General features: G+C 33.6%; 1 protein-coding gene across 6 annotated transcripts in view; it reads left to right on the top strand.

Moving 5' to 3' along the window:
* The window catches only part of LRP1B (LDL receptor related protein 1B), a 1,876,014-nt gene that overhangs the window by 1,674,864 nt on the left and 182,332 nt on the right, over positions 1-18,818 (top strand). For all 6 annotated transcript variants that reach the window (XM_073241389.1, XM_073241391.1, XM_073241392.1 and 3 more), the window contains exon 66: positions 1,102-1,221. In XM_073241389.1, coding sequence (XP_073097490.1) covers positions 1,102-1,221 — 120 coding nt within the window. The remainder of the gene's footprint in view (positions 1-1,101; positions 1,222-18,818) is intronic.

Raw genomic sequence — 18,818 nt, 5'->3', positions numbered from 1 at the left:
GGTGATTATGTTTTTTCCTCATAAATTGATTATTTTTCCCCATATTAAGTAGCCACAGGTAATTTTCTTCTATTGATTAATTAGTTACTTGAAATCAACTCCATTTAAATTAGATATTGCTTTTTTGACCCATAAAATACATATTGAATGCATGATGATGAAAAACAGTATCTGAGTAAAATAAACTGACAATTATTTTGTAAAGCTGTTAATAGTGCTCTGTTTAATGTACTTTAACCCTTAACATGCTACTTCAAAGAAACAGTAAATTATTTTCTATTCTGTTCACCTCTTACTTACAACTCCCACCAAAAATAAAATTACATCAAATAGAATAACAAACAATTTACATCATTACATCATATACATATGTGTACCTAGGGACACACACACACACACACACACATGATCTGGACAATAGAGCACCTGTTAAGTTTCAGGGTTTCAACAAAACTGCTGTCAACATTTCTGTCTTGCTGAAGTTTTATTTTATTCCCCTAAAACTTTTATCAGTAAGTAATGTGCAGTTATCCAGCAATTTGATTAAGGTGGTGCATTCAGAATAAAGTCACTACCAGTTGTTTATGGTTAGTCATTCTGGAAGCTGATCCATTAAACTGACTAGGATTTGTGGTGCAGTTTATAGTCTGAGTCAGATGTTCACTTCCCTCAAACACTCAACACAAGTAGAAATTTTGATAAATGTTATGCTTTATATATCCTCATTTGCTTCTGTCTTCTGATTTGGGTCTTTTATCATTTATAAACATCTACAGTGTAAATTTTCAAATTTATCTGGAAAAAATTATTCTGAGGATCCCTGAATTCTGTATTTTAAAAATATCTAATCAAGGTGGAGTTGTTTTGAAAACTCTGATTTTTATCAATGTATCAATGCAGACATATGTTTTATTTATGTCTACTGAAAAGGATACTAAGAATCATTATAATTAAAAGTGAAACCTCTTCACCTCCAGAGCTTTATTAATTAAAACATCATACGTTTTCAGTTGACTATCTTTCACATTTGTCTAACTGCTTTTTGAATAAAATGGCTGTTCTTGACCAAAGCTAAATTTTAATAAATGTTTTCCTCTTAAGCTGAAAACAGCTGTTCTCCAGACTATTTCCAATGTAAAACTACCAAACATTGCATTTCCAAGCTGTGGGTTTGCGATGAGGATCCAGACTGTGCAGATGCATCCGATGAAGCCAGCTGCGGTGAGTGTCTCGTGACTGACTCTTAACTTTTGTATTTGTGTCATCATCTGAGATCTATGGGAAAAGGAATTTGAACACAATTTTGATGAAATTAAAGTCTTACAAGAGAAAGTTTTATCTCTGTGTTTTCCGACACCTAACAACCTCAGATTAGCGATTTTATAAAAGGCATGGAGTCGGGGTAAGGCAGAAGGGCACATATGCTTAGTATAATTACAAAGTATTTCTAAAAAGACAAATCGAGAAAGTAGGATAAAAATATTAGAATATAGAACATGGCATTAGCATTAATGGGTGGAAACAAGGAACCACTGTTCTCACATTGTTCTAGGCTTCATTTTTCTTCTTAAATGCATAGCATTTTGTTCATTCAACAATTATTCATTCTTAAACATGGTGAAAAAAAGGAAAAAATAATAAAAGCATCTTTTCTGTTTTAGCAGATGACAGTGATCACTTATGTTAGCATTTCTTTATGACACATTAATATTTTCACTATAAATAAATTATTTAATTTACAATTTATTTCTTAGTTGCCATTGCAGAAATGGAGAACTTATCCGTTTTGTTCAATACATTTAATTCTATTTTGAAAATAACAACAATGGGGCAGAAATAAAGGCTAATTATTAAGTGTAATTCATTTATGAATATTTTTTAAACACTAATTGAGACTATTTGTGGGGAATACACCAAACTTGACAATGATGGATAAGCCAAAAAAGGATTCAATCTAGTGATTGACTAAAATAGATAAGATTTGTCCAAACTAAAGATAGAACTACAGGCTTCATAGATAAAATTGTATTAAATGGATTTGCTAGATTCCACACTTATTAGTTAACTCCTGTGGGAGAAGTGAAAATAACAAAAAAACATTAGGCCCTCTTAAATTCCGTTTATAATGAACAACACTCATGACTGCATGTGTAATCACTGCAATAATGCATCTTTAGTTGTTTTTCTTAATGCTGTCTTCCATATAACTGTATCTTTAGAACATAGAACCAGTACAGCTTATCACAGTATCAGAAAAACACCATTTACCACATTGTAGAATTGGTCTTCATAATCAATTCACAGGCCTCAAAGTATAGTCACATCAATTTGTCCAGAATAATTATTAAGGAGTTTTTCAAACTATTTTATATTTTTGCTAGTTTGCTCTGTAGGCTTTTGTATTTTTGTTTACCAAAGCAAAGTGGAATAATGATTTATGTTAGCTCTCTGAATAAGTTCTTGGCTGGAAATTTTACTTTATATTTTGTTCTTTTTCCTCCTTCCTTTGATGTGATTTAACTGTTTGGGTAGAATGTGTTGTTCACACTGGTAATTGTCAATTATTATAATAACCATAATGCCCCATATTTATTTGACATTTATCATATGGCCCAGGAAATGTGCTAAAGGCTTTACAGTGATACCTCACATAACCTTTTTAATATCTCAATTTTATTGTTGAGGAAAATGAGGCCCAAGGAGGTTGTGCAACTTGCCAAAAGGCTCACAGTGAGCAAGTGGTGGAACTGGAGCTTGAATCCAAGGTTATTTGAAACCAAAGCATCTGCTCTGTGGACATGGCATGAATCACCTCATTCTTTGTATATAAGGAGAAAATACTTAAATGTTTTTTGTTATATAGTGATATAAATTTTCCCAGCCACAATTATTGCTGTAAACTCTAGACAGTAGACAACACACATATGTATATATATATATAGAGAGAGAGAGAGAGAGAGGGAATGGGCAGAGAAGGGTTATCATCTGATTGGCTTCAAATCCACTATAATACTTTTATTGGGCTCAGGTGCTAATTTAATTTAAAGAAACTTCTACATCACAGTTTAATACAGCATTTTTAATTCCTTAGTTTTGATGGACTAAGAGGTCACATTCTTCCCCTTTCTTCTGTCTTCAATAAATATAGAAATGTCATGTATTTTGCTAATTCTGTTAACACCCCTGTGGATATTTCCTTTGATGTTTTCGTTGTGTGAGAAAGGAACAGTACTTTTTAAAGAGTGACGCTACCCTGCCAAGGCCTTACTGTTAGACTTTGAGTTATCTTTCTGTGTGAGTGAGAATGCATCTTGCTTCTAATAGGGTATGTGTTTCGCTCTTTCTCAGGTTGAGTGTCCTCAGGGCCTGGTCAGATGTGTGACTTGCAGTTCCTGCTGTTGAGGGACTGGCTTCTTTTCTCTTGCAAGACCAAGATTTACAACCCGTTTTCATTGTAGCTGCCTTTCTTATCCCGATGCTAATTTAGGGAGAGATTCTGTTTGGCTCTTAGAGTTCACCTAGACCATACGTCTTATTTCTCAGCACCAGTATTTATATTATCTATAGTATTATATCCTCTGATTGATTTTGTCAGCTTTAAATTTCTAGCATTATAGTTTGTTCTACTTGATATATCCTAAATGAAACAATTTGTTTTTTTAAACTGTGTAAATAAAACCAAGATAGGTGTGGTAGTGAGTGAGAGGCACTGAGACACTGTGGAAAGCCTAACACAACAGAGCAGAGTAACTTGACACAAACAAACAAAGTGCACATAGAATATATGGAATTAAAATGCTGGAAATATGTCAGTATTTATTTAATTATTTATTTTGTGTGTTTACTGGAATACCACATTTATTGAATTCACACCAGTGTCATTTTTGAGATCATATGAGTACTTGCAAACCTGACAGCTAACATTCAATAAGTGTTAACATTTTATGCTAATCTAGAATGTAAGGATGCCTTGAAACCACTTTGAATAGGTATAGATTGACTATGTTTTAGGAGTCTTGATCCAATAATCCAGTATCAGGGAGACTTTTGATACATATTTTAAAAATTACATGAACTACTAATTTTCCCATCTTTTTACAAATAGATTTTGAGATGGCTAAGTCCATATGATCTACATTTGTCACATTTGGATTTAAATTCTTAAATATTTTAAAAACATCTTTTAGCTTTATTTCTATGTACATAAAGACTTAAAGCTGCTACCCTTGGTCATGGCAAGGTAATTCTGTTTTGTGAGTTGTTAATAGTTATTATATAATTACTTGAAGGTATTTACTGTTTTTCACTATATGTCCAGAGAAAAACAGGTTTTTCAAATGTAAATATGTGTACTTTTGTTAGACTAGAGATGTTGACTATTTTTGGAAGTCTGTTTCACTATTTATTATAATATTGGGCAAACACCACATTTGGGTGCCTGACCAAAATAAATAGAAAATCCCAATCGTAGCAGCCCCAGGATTTTCATTTTGAATCTCAATATCAAACTTTCTTCACTTTTTTCATGCTTTTTTCCTTTTTAGGAAGGAAATGTAGAGTTAAGGATTTGACAGATATGTTCTAGATTCACACCTCTGCTTTGTAATCAGAGTTGAAACTTTCCTACAATTTGACTCTTATAAGATGATCAGAATCTACACCTTTCCATTATGTTCTCTCTTCTTGGTTTACAGTTTCGCGTCTCAGCTCCCTAGACGCCAGTGGAACGTTCTTTTCCTCAGCGTGACTGCCTGGGCTTTCCGGGTCAGCTCTGCCCTCACAGTCCAGCTCTCTAGAGTCGGCTGTGTGTTCTGCCGTATTGCACCTTTGCGTTTCCTACCCTCTTTTCCTATGTCTTTACCTTGTCTAGAATTCTGTGTCTCCAAAGAGAGTCATGCTTCCAAGTTGGTTCTGTGTCATTTGCTGCTTTTGAGCAGTCTTGATTCATAACCTGCAGCTTAGCTAATTATCTTCAATTAATGTGTTAGCTATAATCACAAGCTAGGGCCTGTTAGTGGAACTTGAGCTTCCTACAGTAGCGTTGTACTTCCTGTAGCCTGGTTTTCCCAACGTGATACTAAACACATTTGGACCAAAAGACAGACTTAGCGTCTGATGAGGAAATTTGAATCAGTCTCCTCAAGCAATAAGCATATAAGAAACATATTTTTTTAAGTTTAAGAAAGTACATATTAAATTATAAAATATTTCAAATATAAAGATTTATACAGAAAGTTATAGAGTAGACACAACGTACCATTTTAAATAGATTTTTTTAACATTTGGCCTAAAATGTCTCTTCAAAACATCCAAATCTCTACAAAAACAACTACATGCTCACCTCTCTCCTTTCCCCTTCCCTCCCTGCCCCTGTCCTGAAGTGGTTATATATGATTCACATACATATTTTTTATTTTTATTACTATACATTCATTAATATGTACTAATGGTTTATAGTATTTTAAAAACTTACAGTTTTTAACATTCTAGTGTATTAACATGAGTAACACATCTCCATGCTAATGGTTATTTCTACATGTTATGATTATTATACCCATTAACTGGCAAATAAGACACAAAACATTTCATGTGATATGTGCTATAGACAATATAGAGTCTCAGTTCCCTGCTCAGGGGCTCAGTTGTCACCTTGCATGATAGCTTATTCAAAGCAGATGGGACAAGAAACAGAGGCAAGAACCTGTTACTCCGATAGTATCAGGCTAAATTATACTTAGGATGGAGGGCCTGGGATGAGCCTGTAGAGGGAAGCTCTAGGACTGGGAAGCTCTAGGACTGATGACTGTAACTATAATAAAATAATTCATGATATTTGAATTTAGTTATTGTCTAAAATTTTATTAACTTCCACTTAGAACAGCATTTAGCAAATGTTAATTCCATGATTTCAAAATAATCCATAGGGGAAATATTCTGTGCTCATATATACAGAAAAGTATGATGTGCTAAATTCTGTATTCTGGAAAGCAGTGCACACTTCCACATAGTTAAGGCATTTGCTTAGTGTTTTCAACAGCATTTCCTGATTTTGATTAGCAAACAAATGATCTGAACATCTTTAACTGTCTCTACCCTGCTGTGTGGGTGTGGCTTTTGGGTGGGGGATTGAGTGGGGGCGTTGTTATTGATAGAGGCTGCTGGAAAACAGGTTTTCAACTGTCTAACACAATGTCATCACATTCTTAGATATTTAGAAGGGCAGGATTATATATCTTTATGTTAGCAGGTGGGAAGAAGAAAGGCACCGTATCTTCACATTCTCAGGGGCCTTGGTCTCTGCTGCCTGATTGTTCTGACCTCCATTGTGTTCTGGAGCGCTGCCATCACCACTCACTGCTGGAGTGTGGCTTGGCTATGTGTCTCCCCATTTCCATTCCTGGTGAGCTGCAATCTGTTCTTAAGATTCTGCTGATGCATGAAACCTCGTGAGCTAAGACCCTCACAGAGACACAGGTTCTTGCAAACCTCCAGGTCTTGTGAGGACACAGAAACTCTGCCTCCTGCTTATCTATCTATCTGTCACCCACTTATAATGTCAAACAATCGTTCTGAGTTATTGACCAAGTCATACACCTGATGCTAGATGTTTCTCCTAGAAGCATAGAGTCTCCCTGAGATGAATCTGGGTCAGTGTAGCACTTGGCTTCTCAGTGTCCCCTTAACAATCTGGATGCCGCTCCTACATCTTGAGGATGTTTGCAGCTGAACTTTGCATTCAACTTTTGTTTTTATTCTCACAACTTCTCAGGCCAGAAGTGGGCATTTTATTTTCTCTACCTGCCTGAAAGAAACTTCTATATCATATCTTATCATTGTTGAGGTGACAACTTGTATGTGCTTCTTACTAGTAAAACAGATGTGGAACAATATAATTCATGGAAGATACAAATGAAACCCACATTGCTTTACTATTCACAATTAAAAAAAAACACTTGACCCCAGATGATTTGTAAAAGAGCACTTTATAACATCCTTCAGAATTATTATCTCTTAGAATTTACTTTGGATGCATTTCCTGGCAGATTAGTTTTACTGGAGTCTATGTGGCTGATAGTCTAATGCTAAAACTTTAAAAATGTAATTATATAGCTTTATATTGCTAATTTAAAAAACACAATGTGTACATATGTCATCTTTAAAAAAATACAAGCATTTTTAAATAATAACTTCTGGTACATTTTTTAATTTTTAAGGAAGGTAGTGATGAAAATAAATGTATCTTTTGAAAAATTTGATACTGTTGGAATCTTATTTTCTATGAGTAAAGAAGCTTCTGTTAATTCAGTAAGGTGTTATTTTATACTAATATTGTATGCTACATTTTATGGCAAAATTTTTGATGTATCAGAGGTCTGTACTCATTCCTTTTTTTCATAAAATCTAATTTTTTCTCCTTTTCCTGTTAATGGCGTTTGTATGTGTGAGTGTGTGTGTGTGTGTGCATAAGAGAGAGAAATACCTTCTTTTGCAGTGAAATATTTTGGTTCCAAAAGAGCCCTTGCAGGAGAGCCTCTCTATATGAATGGGATCCAGAAATTATCTTCCAGTTTTATAAGAAATGAATGACCTACATGCGAGTCATTATATGTAGGAACACAATTAGTCCTTTAATGACTCTTCTTTAGTAACTTTCATGCATCGACTGTCTCTCTACTGAAAGGAATTGCAATTATTTGGTGACGCTATTTTATTTTTTTCTCTCTTAATAAAAGGAAACTGTGAGATTTAAATTGTACTGCACAAAGCTAAAAAGAAGCCCACACAAAGAGATAGGAAGCATGCCAGATATTTTAGACTCTGAATTGATCTGTAGTAAAAAAAACCTGAGAGGAAATAGCTTTTTTCCCAGTGAGGTTTATAATTGAGTTTATGTTTGTTTTTAATAAGAACTGAGTTGGTGCGGTTGGTATTGTTTGAAAAAAATTGAATGAAGAATAATTTTGTTGGAAAATATTCTGAGATGTTTCAAAATCTTCATATTCTTGTCATATTGTTCCCCTCATCCTTCACCAAATATATTTGATTTTGTGAAAATACAAAATAAAACCACACACACACACACACACACACATTAGCTGCAGATTTATAGCAGTATGTGTAAGAATAAGTATTATACATTATGTAAAAATTAAGTAAGAAATGTAAGACTTTAAAACATTTGCAGCCTTTCAACCTACCTTTAGAACAATATTTGTGTCTGTTTTAATTTAGAAGATTCTGTTCACGTGTCCTTTGGGTTGGCTATTTCCTTAGGGAATGAAGTCTACCATTTATATTTTCAGTGATTATTCAGTGTTGCTTAGTATTGTATTTATATGATTCTACTATATATTTAGTGAGTGAAAATATATAGAATAAAAGATTGTAATGCTTTTTCTCAACACCAACACCTGGTAAATATCCATGTGTAGAAAATAAGGTTTTTTATTCCTTTAAGAAAACAGATTTGTGCTTTATATTAAAATCAGTTTGAGGATCCAAGTGGTATCATTTTGCTTACAAAAAGATTGTGCATTTTCAGCCATTAACATTTAAGGGAAATAATACAGTAATGAGAGTAAAGAGCTATTGTAGAGTTGCAACTGCACCATTTATTAAATTTGTTATCTGTGTATAGTTGACAGATGTCATATAGATGATGATTCTGATAGCCATATTTATGTTTTCAGTCTTAGAGCCAATGCCTAGGATGAAAGAGCTCTGGGCTAGATTTTTCAAGTACTTAGGCCACTGTAAATGTATGGCTCCTTGTTCAGAGTTCACATGGGAAATAATAGGGGAGAGAGAAATTATGTAAAATTAAATCTGAAATAATGAACTCTGTTACCTCCTGCTGGGTTATGGACGTCAGAATAAATTATTACTTATTTTTATTGTCCTTTGAAATATTAACATCCTTATTGATATTTCCATTTACTCTAGCCCAAAAATCTTGGGAGAGATTGTAAAAAAGAACATGAACAGAAATTCTTCCTGATGAGTTTCCTCTGACCTAAAGTAGAAGTGGCTTTAAATATTATTTAAAGCCTAGAGAAATTGAGAGCCTTGTGACCTGAGGCCTCTCACCCATAAGTTGTCCATATGATCACAACACTTCCCTTCACAATTCTGTGTCCTAGGAAAGAGATAAATACCCAGTATATAAATGTTCCCCTTTTGATATAGTTAATGTATTTTGACTGGGATTTGAGAAAAAAGCAGAAGAAATATAAACTGATACTATTTACTGAAGTTCAAGTAAATCTAATATTTTTTTATAAAAATGATTAGTAGTATTTGGGTTATGTGAATTATAGATCTTACTCAAGCAATCTGCTCTCTATCATTTACTGAACTAATGAAAAGTTATAGAATTTGTGTAAATCTGCAATAGTGTTTTTGTAGCTTTTTTGTAAGTGCTAATATCAGATATAAAGTAAATGTTTGGTAAATTGTTTCTGTTCATTAGAGTCTAGGAATTAAATATGTTGACAATAATATTAAATATCAAGGGGCAGAAGCAATAAAAATTCTATATCAGAATGCTGGGAACTTATTTTTAAAGGTCATAAAATTTAAGATAAAATTTTAATTAATAAGGTATTGAAATAGTAACATCTAACCTTTTCCAACTTGTTGAAGACATTTCTAAAGTCTTACTCTAATTTCTTTTATCATTCAGTAAACTGTACTGGCCCAAATGCCTTATATGACTTAATAGCATATATGGCTTTAAACACCTGTTATGAAAACTCTTATTAGATTACATTTTTAAGAATCAAATATGGAGACTATTTATATTTCAGCCTTCTTTTTAACTAGCTTCTGAGTCATATGCTCTCAGAAAACCCAATATATACTTAATTCAAATTAATCATGGTTTTACTATAAAAGGATCATAAAGATCTGTCAGTTAACAATTAGATCTGTGTTTTAGGAAGTTAGATGCCTCAAATGGGTATTTATATCTGTTTAAAGAAATTCTCCATGGATGGTGGTATAACATATTACTTTATGAATACCTACCTTATCATTTCTCTAGATGAACTTAGAGTTCTTGGAATTAACATATACCCAGTTCTATGATTATTGCTGCTTCAAGAAGAGAAGCCTTTGAAACAACTATTCCAGATCTTCAATTTGGTCCTTGTAGTGTTTGAAACCACAAAATTATTGACATAAACAGGCACTGAGCAGTAGAAGTCCCACTGGCTAACTCTAAGGGAATTGTAGAGACTCAGGAAACTACCTTTTGTAATCGTAAAACATTTTATGTACTCAGTACTCTGACAATTCAATCGGTTGCTTTTCAATAAAGGACGTTTCATTGAGTTAGAGAGAAGAAAATTGAGAATCACTCACCTAATACAGATATACATTTTTCTTTCAAGATTCACCATGTCCGTTTTGTAATGCCTGAATAAAAGTAATTGCAGCTCAGATTTTTTAATATTTCTTAAAATTGGAATTGGGAATATGTAATTTAAAAGCTTCATATTACCAAGAGATATTGCCATAGTTATTAGTATTATCAATACAGAATCTGAAAACTATGTATAAGGTTGAACTTCAAGGGGCTCTCATATTAATAACTCCTGTTCTTCACAAGGAAAGCACCAGGCCCTTGAAAATGTCTGGATATAATCAATTCATCCTACAACATACTGTGGGCCCAGTTTTGTTATTAGTTTCCCTTTTAATATTCTATTTATATAATTAAGCTTGGATGTTGTATCTTTAGAATGTTCAGTTATTTTAAAAAATAATAAATACCAACTAAAATTGTTAAGTCAACTGTTATGTTAGTGACACAGGGAATTCCAAAAAAAATTAATAACAAGGATAATTCATAGTTTAAAAGCTTATCATGTCCTAGACATTGTGCTAAACTTTATGTGGATTATATGATTTAATCCTCATAATAGCCCTATGAAAGATAGTATTATTATTTCTATTTTACAGGTAAGGATAGAAGGCTCAGAGAATGTAAATAATCATCCCAATGTCATCCAGGTAGAAAGTGGGTAAGCAAATATGTACAACGACAGGATCTGGCTCCAGATCAATACACTTAACCATTACTCAATAAGGCTTCCTTGAACTGGTCTAAATTTGCAATAAGGTAAGAAATTAAGACACATACAAATGATCTCAGACAAATAGGAATGAATAAATGCCATCAGAAAAAATACATACTTAAATAGTTTTTAAAATAACCTGTAGTTGCTAACTGAGTGAGAGGAAGTCGGAGGGATGCTTTGTCTATAGACAACTTGAAAAAAATAATAAACCAACTAAAACTCTATCCACTTTTTATTGCCAACATTCTCCAATGGCAATTCCAAACGTAGTCAGTGATTAAAAATCCCCTCCCTGTAAGGACAAATCATAACCCCAAAGGAAAATCAAGTGGTTTGCCATAAAGTTAGTAGCAAAAATAAGTACAATGAACACAATGTCATTAAATTCTAGTTTCACACTGGCCTGTCATAATCCAGCAGAATTGAACAGGGCATGGCTTTCTCCCCTGCTACTCAGTGCTGTCTATCACCATGTTCATACAGTTAGAACTAACAGGTGTGTGGTCCACAGCTTATCATCTATGACATGCAGACCACATTTGAAAACATTGTCCGCCTCTTGATTGAATGTGAATATAATTTTATTTTTCAGGTCATACATTTTTTCATTTCCGAAGCTTTTCTAGGGACCATAAAAATAAATATATTTGCTATAGGTACATATAAGTGGTATTTTCAGAGAGGGGAGATATTCCTCAGATTTTAACTCTGTGCATTATATATGTCATTCAAGAACTGAAATAATGCTTTTTAAAATGCTGCCTGCATTGTATTCTTATCCAGAATTTCCTCCCAGTCTAAACAAAGAATAAATAGTACTGAGGATATATTAATTGAGAAAATCACTTCTAGAATTAGTGTTACCAGTAGTTTTATTTTTACATGAATAAGTGATTATTAAATAGGTTAAAGTACAAGTGGCTATTAAGAAGAGAATAATTGTTCATGCTAATATTACTTATTCTTAGTATGTGTTCAGAAATCTTACCATGTAGAAGTGAAGGTCACTAATACTGTGCTTTGTTCCAATTTTTTAAAAACTTTAATAGCAAGAAAGCATTCCTTTTTTTTCTTTTTCTAATTTCATGGAACTCAATAATTGACCACTGGGCATGAATTGTCTAGATTCTTTTTTTTGGAAGATGCGGTTAAGTTTTGGCACTAAATGCTGTGTTTGCTGGCTGACAGTGAAGCAAATGCAAGATACCAACTTAAGATCTCTTGTTTGGGTGGTTAAACCAGAAGTCATCACAGGTGACTCTGTTGAGTAAAGGTATGATTATTATTTATGCAAAAGCTGTCAGTGTGGGGCAAGAGGTAGCAATGCCAACCTTAAACTCCAGAGATGTTTTCATGCTCTTTAGTTTTCACAGCTGGAATTTACTACTTCTTCATGACGTGAAATTATCCATCCACTTGCTTTCATTTTTTTGGCTCAATGCTGTGACTTAGTAATTTTCAGCTTCTTACTGACAGATGGAAAGTATTCGCTAAACATATGGCTTAATTAACATGGATGTATTTCTATATTGCAATAAAAGATAGAGCTGAAAATGTCAAGTACACTCAGTTACAACTAGTGGGTATATATTGTTATAATAGTCATAGATCTTCCAGGGAAAAAAGGGTCATTAGAAGTCATCTGGTTGAAGTAGCACCATATCTATCACTTTTAATCTAAACAATCAAAGAAATAAACAAGCAAAAAGCACTCCTTTTTGTCTAGATAAAATCCTCATACTATAAATTAAGTCTTTTTTTTGTATACTTTCCAATAGAAATTTTGAATAACCTAACATTCTCCTTCATGAAAAAGTCCTTTGGTTAAGGACTCAAATTCTTTCACATCCTTCTTCAGGCCAAATAATTCCATTTTCCTTAATATCTCTACATGGATTCTACTTTCCATTATTTTCACAGCTGTTTATCTCCCCCCTGAAAACTTCCCACATTCTATGCTTGGTTAAGATCTGTGAAACTAAATACAGAACTTCAGTCAGGTAATGTGCTGAACATCTCCTGTTCTCCATGCTCTATGCCTGCTTTTGTATTCTAACACTGTGTTTAATTAAAAGCAAGTAAATCCACTGTTGATCTGTGGCCAACTTATCTGAACCCCCAATTTTAGAGATTTTGCATACATTCTACCAGATTTTCAGTGTCATATATTTATGAATTGCTTCCATGTTGTTGCTTTTTTAAAGATTCCAATGAAGTCTATTTTCTCACTTGCCAAGTTCTAAATTCCATGATGGCTGAATCTATATATCTTCTATTCCCTAACATAGTCCTAGTACTTAGTACAAAATCTGACACAAATCAGTATTTTAGGGATGAATGTGGGAAGGAAATAAAAAAAAATACAGACTTTTTTGGTTCAGTCAAGTATTATAAATTTCTCCTCTAAATTTGGACTCTAGGATTCTAGTTTTCTTCCTTTGAGTTTGCATGCAATTTATATCATTTTTGTTCAAGTTCTGCTTTCCCTCCTGATTATTCAATAGCTTGGGCCTGATTAGTGTGAAAGTTTGACTTAAATGATAAGGAGGTTTCAAAATATAGGACCACTAACATGTTCTGTCAAACCTATACAGTGAGATGTGCCTTCCCATCTGTAGGAAGAAAAGTGTGCAATGGCATTACATGGGCCACCTTCATGGGAAGACCCATAAACTCTAGAGTTACTAGGGCCAGAGCTCTATCCTTGACTTCAACATTTGCTAATTGGGTAGATTTCTTCAGGTCTTAACTATTTCCTCATTTATAAACAGATATAACAATTTTGTTCTCAGAAAGCTGATAAAGCTGATGAGAGGGTTAACCAAAATTAAGGTATATAAGTACATCATAGGTACGTAAGCATGTAATAGGCCCTCAAGAAACTTTGTCCCTTTTTTCCTGAAATTTTTGTGAAATATTCAGCACTGACATGGGCTAAAACACTGAATTATGCATTTTGTAATGGAGACAGAGGGAACAAATACAAGATTTAAATGCATAGTATAGAATTTTATGATACAATAAAATGATTCTATGAAATCTTTCATTTCTTGTCAGGAAACAGTGAAAAGTAAAACATAATAAGAATTAACACAGAGTTTGTGACCTAAGAGAACACTTCCCAGTAGAGTAATAAATGTTATAAAGCATGTGATTAAAGCAAGAATCTTCTAATCAGTGTTATGTCATTTCCACAAAATCTTAGAATCATAATTCTGTATATGCACTGCACTTCTCTTTGAGTCATTTTTATTTAACAGGTTTATTGAAGTGTATAATTAGCATACAATAAACTGCATGTATTTAAAATGTATAATTTCATAAGTATGTACCCCTGAAACCATCACCACACTCAACGTAATGAACACATATATCATCCCTACAAATTTCTTTGTTCCCCTTTGCAATAAATACTTCTTTCCATCACTTCCTCCATCCTTGCCTCCATAGACAACCATTGTCTGTTTTCTGTTACTCTAGAGTAAGGTGTGTTTAGATGAAACTGGATTCATGGCATGCATTCATTTTGTCTGGTTTATTTCACTCAGTTTAATTATTTTTGAGATTATTCAAGTTGATGGCTGGATTGAATGTTCATTATTTTTATTGCTGAGAAATATTCCCTTGTATGGATATGCCACAATATTTTTTAATCATTTATCCACTTATGATCACTTGGTTTAATTCAAATTTTTAGACTTGCAAATCAAGCTGTTGTGAACATCATACATTAGTCTTTGTATGGACACATGTTTTCTTTTCTCTAGGCGTGGAAGGCTAGATCATATGATAATGTTTAACTTTTTAAGAAAATATCAAACTCTTTTCAAAAGTGGTTGTACTGTTTTATGTTCCCACTAGCAGTATTAGAGAATCCAGTTCCTCCACATCTTTGACAATACCTGATCCTTCAAAATCTTAGCCATTCTAATAGATGTGTAGTGGTATCTCATTGTGATTTTAATTTGCATTTCATTAATGACTAGTGATGATATTGACCATCATTTCTTATGCTTATTTACTATCTATATATATCTTCCTTGGTGAAGCATGTATTCAAATAGGTTCCCGTTTCTTATTGGATTGTTTATATTATTGGATTTTGCAAATTCTTATGTCTTCTGCTGTGAGTTATTTTTCAGACAAACATTTTGTAAATATTTTCTATGCTTTGACTTTTCATTCTCTTCTTCTTCCTACTTTGGGTTCATTTTGCTTTTCTTGCTCTAGTCTATTGTGGAAGCTGAGGCCACTGATTTGAAACCTTTCTCCTTTTCTAACATACACGTTTCATTTTAGAAAAGCATAATTAAATATTGCTTTAGCATTCACACATTTTATATATTGTGTTTTCATTTTTATTCCTTTCTAACTTCAACCCATGGATTATTTAGAAATGCATTATTTAGTTTCCACAGAGTTGGGGATATTCTAGATATTTTTTCTTTATAATTTAATTTATTGTTGGTCAGAGAATATACTTTGCATGACTTTAATTTGTCCTACTCTGGGTGACTTGAATCCTTTTAAAATTTACTGAAACATCTTGTATTGTCTAGCATTTAGTTTATTTTGATAAAGATCCATGTGCCTTTGAAAAAGCAAAGTGTATTCTGCTATTGTTGGGTGGGGTGCTCTCCACATTTCCTTAGATGAAGTTGAATGATAGTGCTGTTTAAGGTCTTCTATATCCTTACTGATTCTTTGTGTACTTATCCTACCCATTATTATGAGGTGGGTATTGAAATCTCTGACTATTACTGTGCATTTGTTTATGTATCTTTGCAATTCTATCAATTTTTCCTTCATGTTTTTTGAAATTGTTATTGTTGTTTTTAGAATTGTTTTGTTTTTCCTGATGGACTGACCCATTCATCACTAGGAAATAGCATCGTTTATCCCTAGTAATATTCTTTACTTAAGAAATCTACTTTTATATTATAGCCTCTCTAGGTTTCTTTCTTATTATTAGTATGCTATATTTTTCTCCATCCTTTTACTTCTAGCCTACTTGTGACTTCAATGTTTTTTTCTTGTAGTTAGAATAGAATTGGGAAAGCACACAGTTGGATTTTTTTTCCAAGTTGGAATTTCTGCTTTTTAATTAGAGTTTTAAGACCATTTATATTTATGTGACTATAAATATGTCTTAGTTTGAGTCTGTCATTTTTTTTCATTACTAACTAAATTCTAGTCTTCATTGGGATTTCGCTAGTTTTTCTCATATTTAGTCCTTTTCTGTTCCAGGATCCCACATTACATTTAGTAGTCACATTTCTTTAGTCTCCTTGGTCTGTGACAATTTTTTAGTCTTTCCTTATTTTCAATAACTTTGAGAGGTTGAAGACTACTAGTTGGGTGTTTTTGTAGAATGTCCCTCAATTTGGATGTTCATAAGTTAAAAGGATTTCTGTTTTATTGTACCAAGGATATCAAGGCCTTTGTGGTAAGATGTGCTATCTGATTCAACATGGTGCTAGAGGAGGAAACCTGTACCAGCGATTGTACCCTCATCCTACAAGCTCCCCAGTAAACTTCAAATACATTCCTTTCCCCTTAAGTTCCCAGGGTTATTTTTCTTGCTTACTTCAAAGAGCCTCATGGCTAATTCACAACCCCTAATCTATCTCCTGCCACTCTTCCATAGCTCCTTACCAAAAATACTCTTCTGGCAACTCCAAATTAATTACATTCTTAACAATGAGATTCTGGCAAAATTCTTCATAATTTTCTCCATTTGCATCATTCCCTGCACTTACTCAAATGACAGTGCAAAGACCACAGGTTACGTATTTCTTGCTGAGCATTGCTTTTTTTTCTTTCCCCCAGTTTTATTAAGATATAATTGACACATAACATTGTATTACTCTAAGATGTACAGCATGATGAAAATGAACACCCAATAAGATTAGTTAACATCTTATCACCTCACATAGGGACAAATTACTCTCTTTCTTCTATTATATATATATTTTTGTGTGCCATGTGAGCTTTGTTCTTATTTCAATACTCTTCATCTCTTCTTTGGTTGCTTTTCCTTTTTTTCTACTAGCTTTACCTTGTTAGGTGCCAGGATATTTTGTATTTGTATAAATATCTTTGAAGTTTGTTTTGCAATGCTGTGAAGTTACTTCAAACAGTTTTATCCACTGAGATTTAGCTTTTAAGATTTGTTAGCTGGGACCAGAGCAGTAGTTTGGTTTTGAGGTTTTGTTTTGTTTCTGATTTCCTAGGACTAATTATACTCTACTTAGGCAGTATCACTCTGCATATTCTACAAGTTTCCTGCGCATTGTAAGATCATGCATTCTGACTAATGGGGACAGGCACTATTCCATGTCCTTTGTGAGGTGCAGATACTGTTCCCTGTAATCCTTACAGATGGTTCTTTTGTGGCATGTGGTAGTTTCCTTATATGGGTATACCAATTGATTCTCTGCTGTATATTCAAGGAAAATCCTCAGCAAATCTCTGGGGCTCACATTCTTTGTAGTATTCTCTTCTCCACTACTATCCTGAGAATTATGATGGTCTCCTCGGACTCCCAGTTCAGTCTTATAAATTCATGGGATACACTGGATTTTGCCTAACTTTCCCCATCTCCTCTTGCAGCCTGGAAACTCTCAGAAAAGAAAGCCCAGCAATATTAGGGCTCATCTCATTTGCTTCTTATATCTCAGATATCACTGTCATTTTTTTGTGTGATGTTTAATGTTTGATAACCATTGTTTTATACATTTTAGCCCTTTCTTTCTGTGAATGGGGGGTTGTTTCATACTAGAGGGTAAATCTGATGTCTCTTACTCCAGCCAAAAAACAAAAAAATCTGTATTTATGTAAAACCCAACTTGTTTGATAGACCTTTGATACATTCTTTTATTTGTCTTCCCTTGACATTTCTATTCTCATGTCCCAGCCATTGAGTTATAACCTCTCATTTTAATCAGATTTTATTTCTTCAATTCTTTACCACCTTGTTAAGGATTAGTTCAAGTACGACCACATATATAAAGAGAAGTTGGTATCAGTAATAATAACAGAGACATTAAATATAGCTTTAAACAAGACAGAATACCTATACTGTGACTTCATTCTAATAGAACCTTAATAGTATCTTGCTATTTCTGGTCTACAGGAAGGAGTGCACATTTTGCCTATCAGGATAGGAACTTAGAGCAGGTATTATAAGTTTTTGTATCGTAATCCTCATTGGATTCATATGCTTGTGGGTAGTCAGTTTTCAAAGGGACTTTTGGAAATTTTTAGAAGGGAAAGTACAGCTGATGAGCCATCTACAGGACTCAACATAACTTTTCCAGGAATATCTGGGCATGACTGCATAATCAAGCTGAATCATAAAGCTCAAAGGCAGGGCTCTATCAGCAGTGACTTGGATACTTTCTCCTTTCACATTATTTTTGAGGATGGTCATCCTATACTCTGTCTTTTTGCCCTGTAATATTTGTCTTTCTGAGTAACAGAGATGTGAAATAACTGAGTTGTGAAGCTTGTCTATATCTTACATTGATTTGGTCCATAGGCAGTCAGGTTGGGATGAGTTATTTCAAAATCTGGAGATTTATCTAGCGGAAGAAGATACTAACAGTGGTGGATACCACACAAGAGGAGACAAACTCAGCCCTGGTGCAGATGTGTGCGTAGGAGCCCAAGGGCTAGTCAGGACAAATGAATCAGTGTCTATGGTGAATGGCCACCAGCCAAACCGGAATTTCCAAC

The sequence above is a fragment of the Manis javanica genome, chromosome 7, assembly GCF_040802235.1.
Source record: "Manis javanica isolate MJ-LG chromosome 7, MJ_LKY, whole genome shotgun sequence".
NCBI classification, from domain to species: Eukaryota; Metazoa; Chordata; class Mammalia; order Pholidota; family Manidae; genus Manis; species Manis javanica.
Note: the sequence above shows the minus strand (reverse complement) of the source record. Positions and strands in the feature narration are given on the sequence as shown.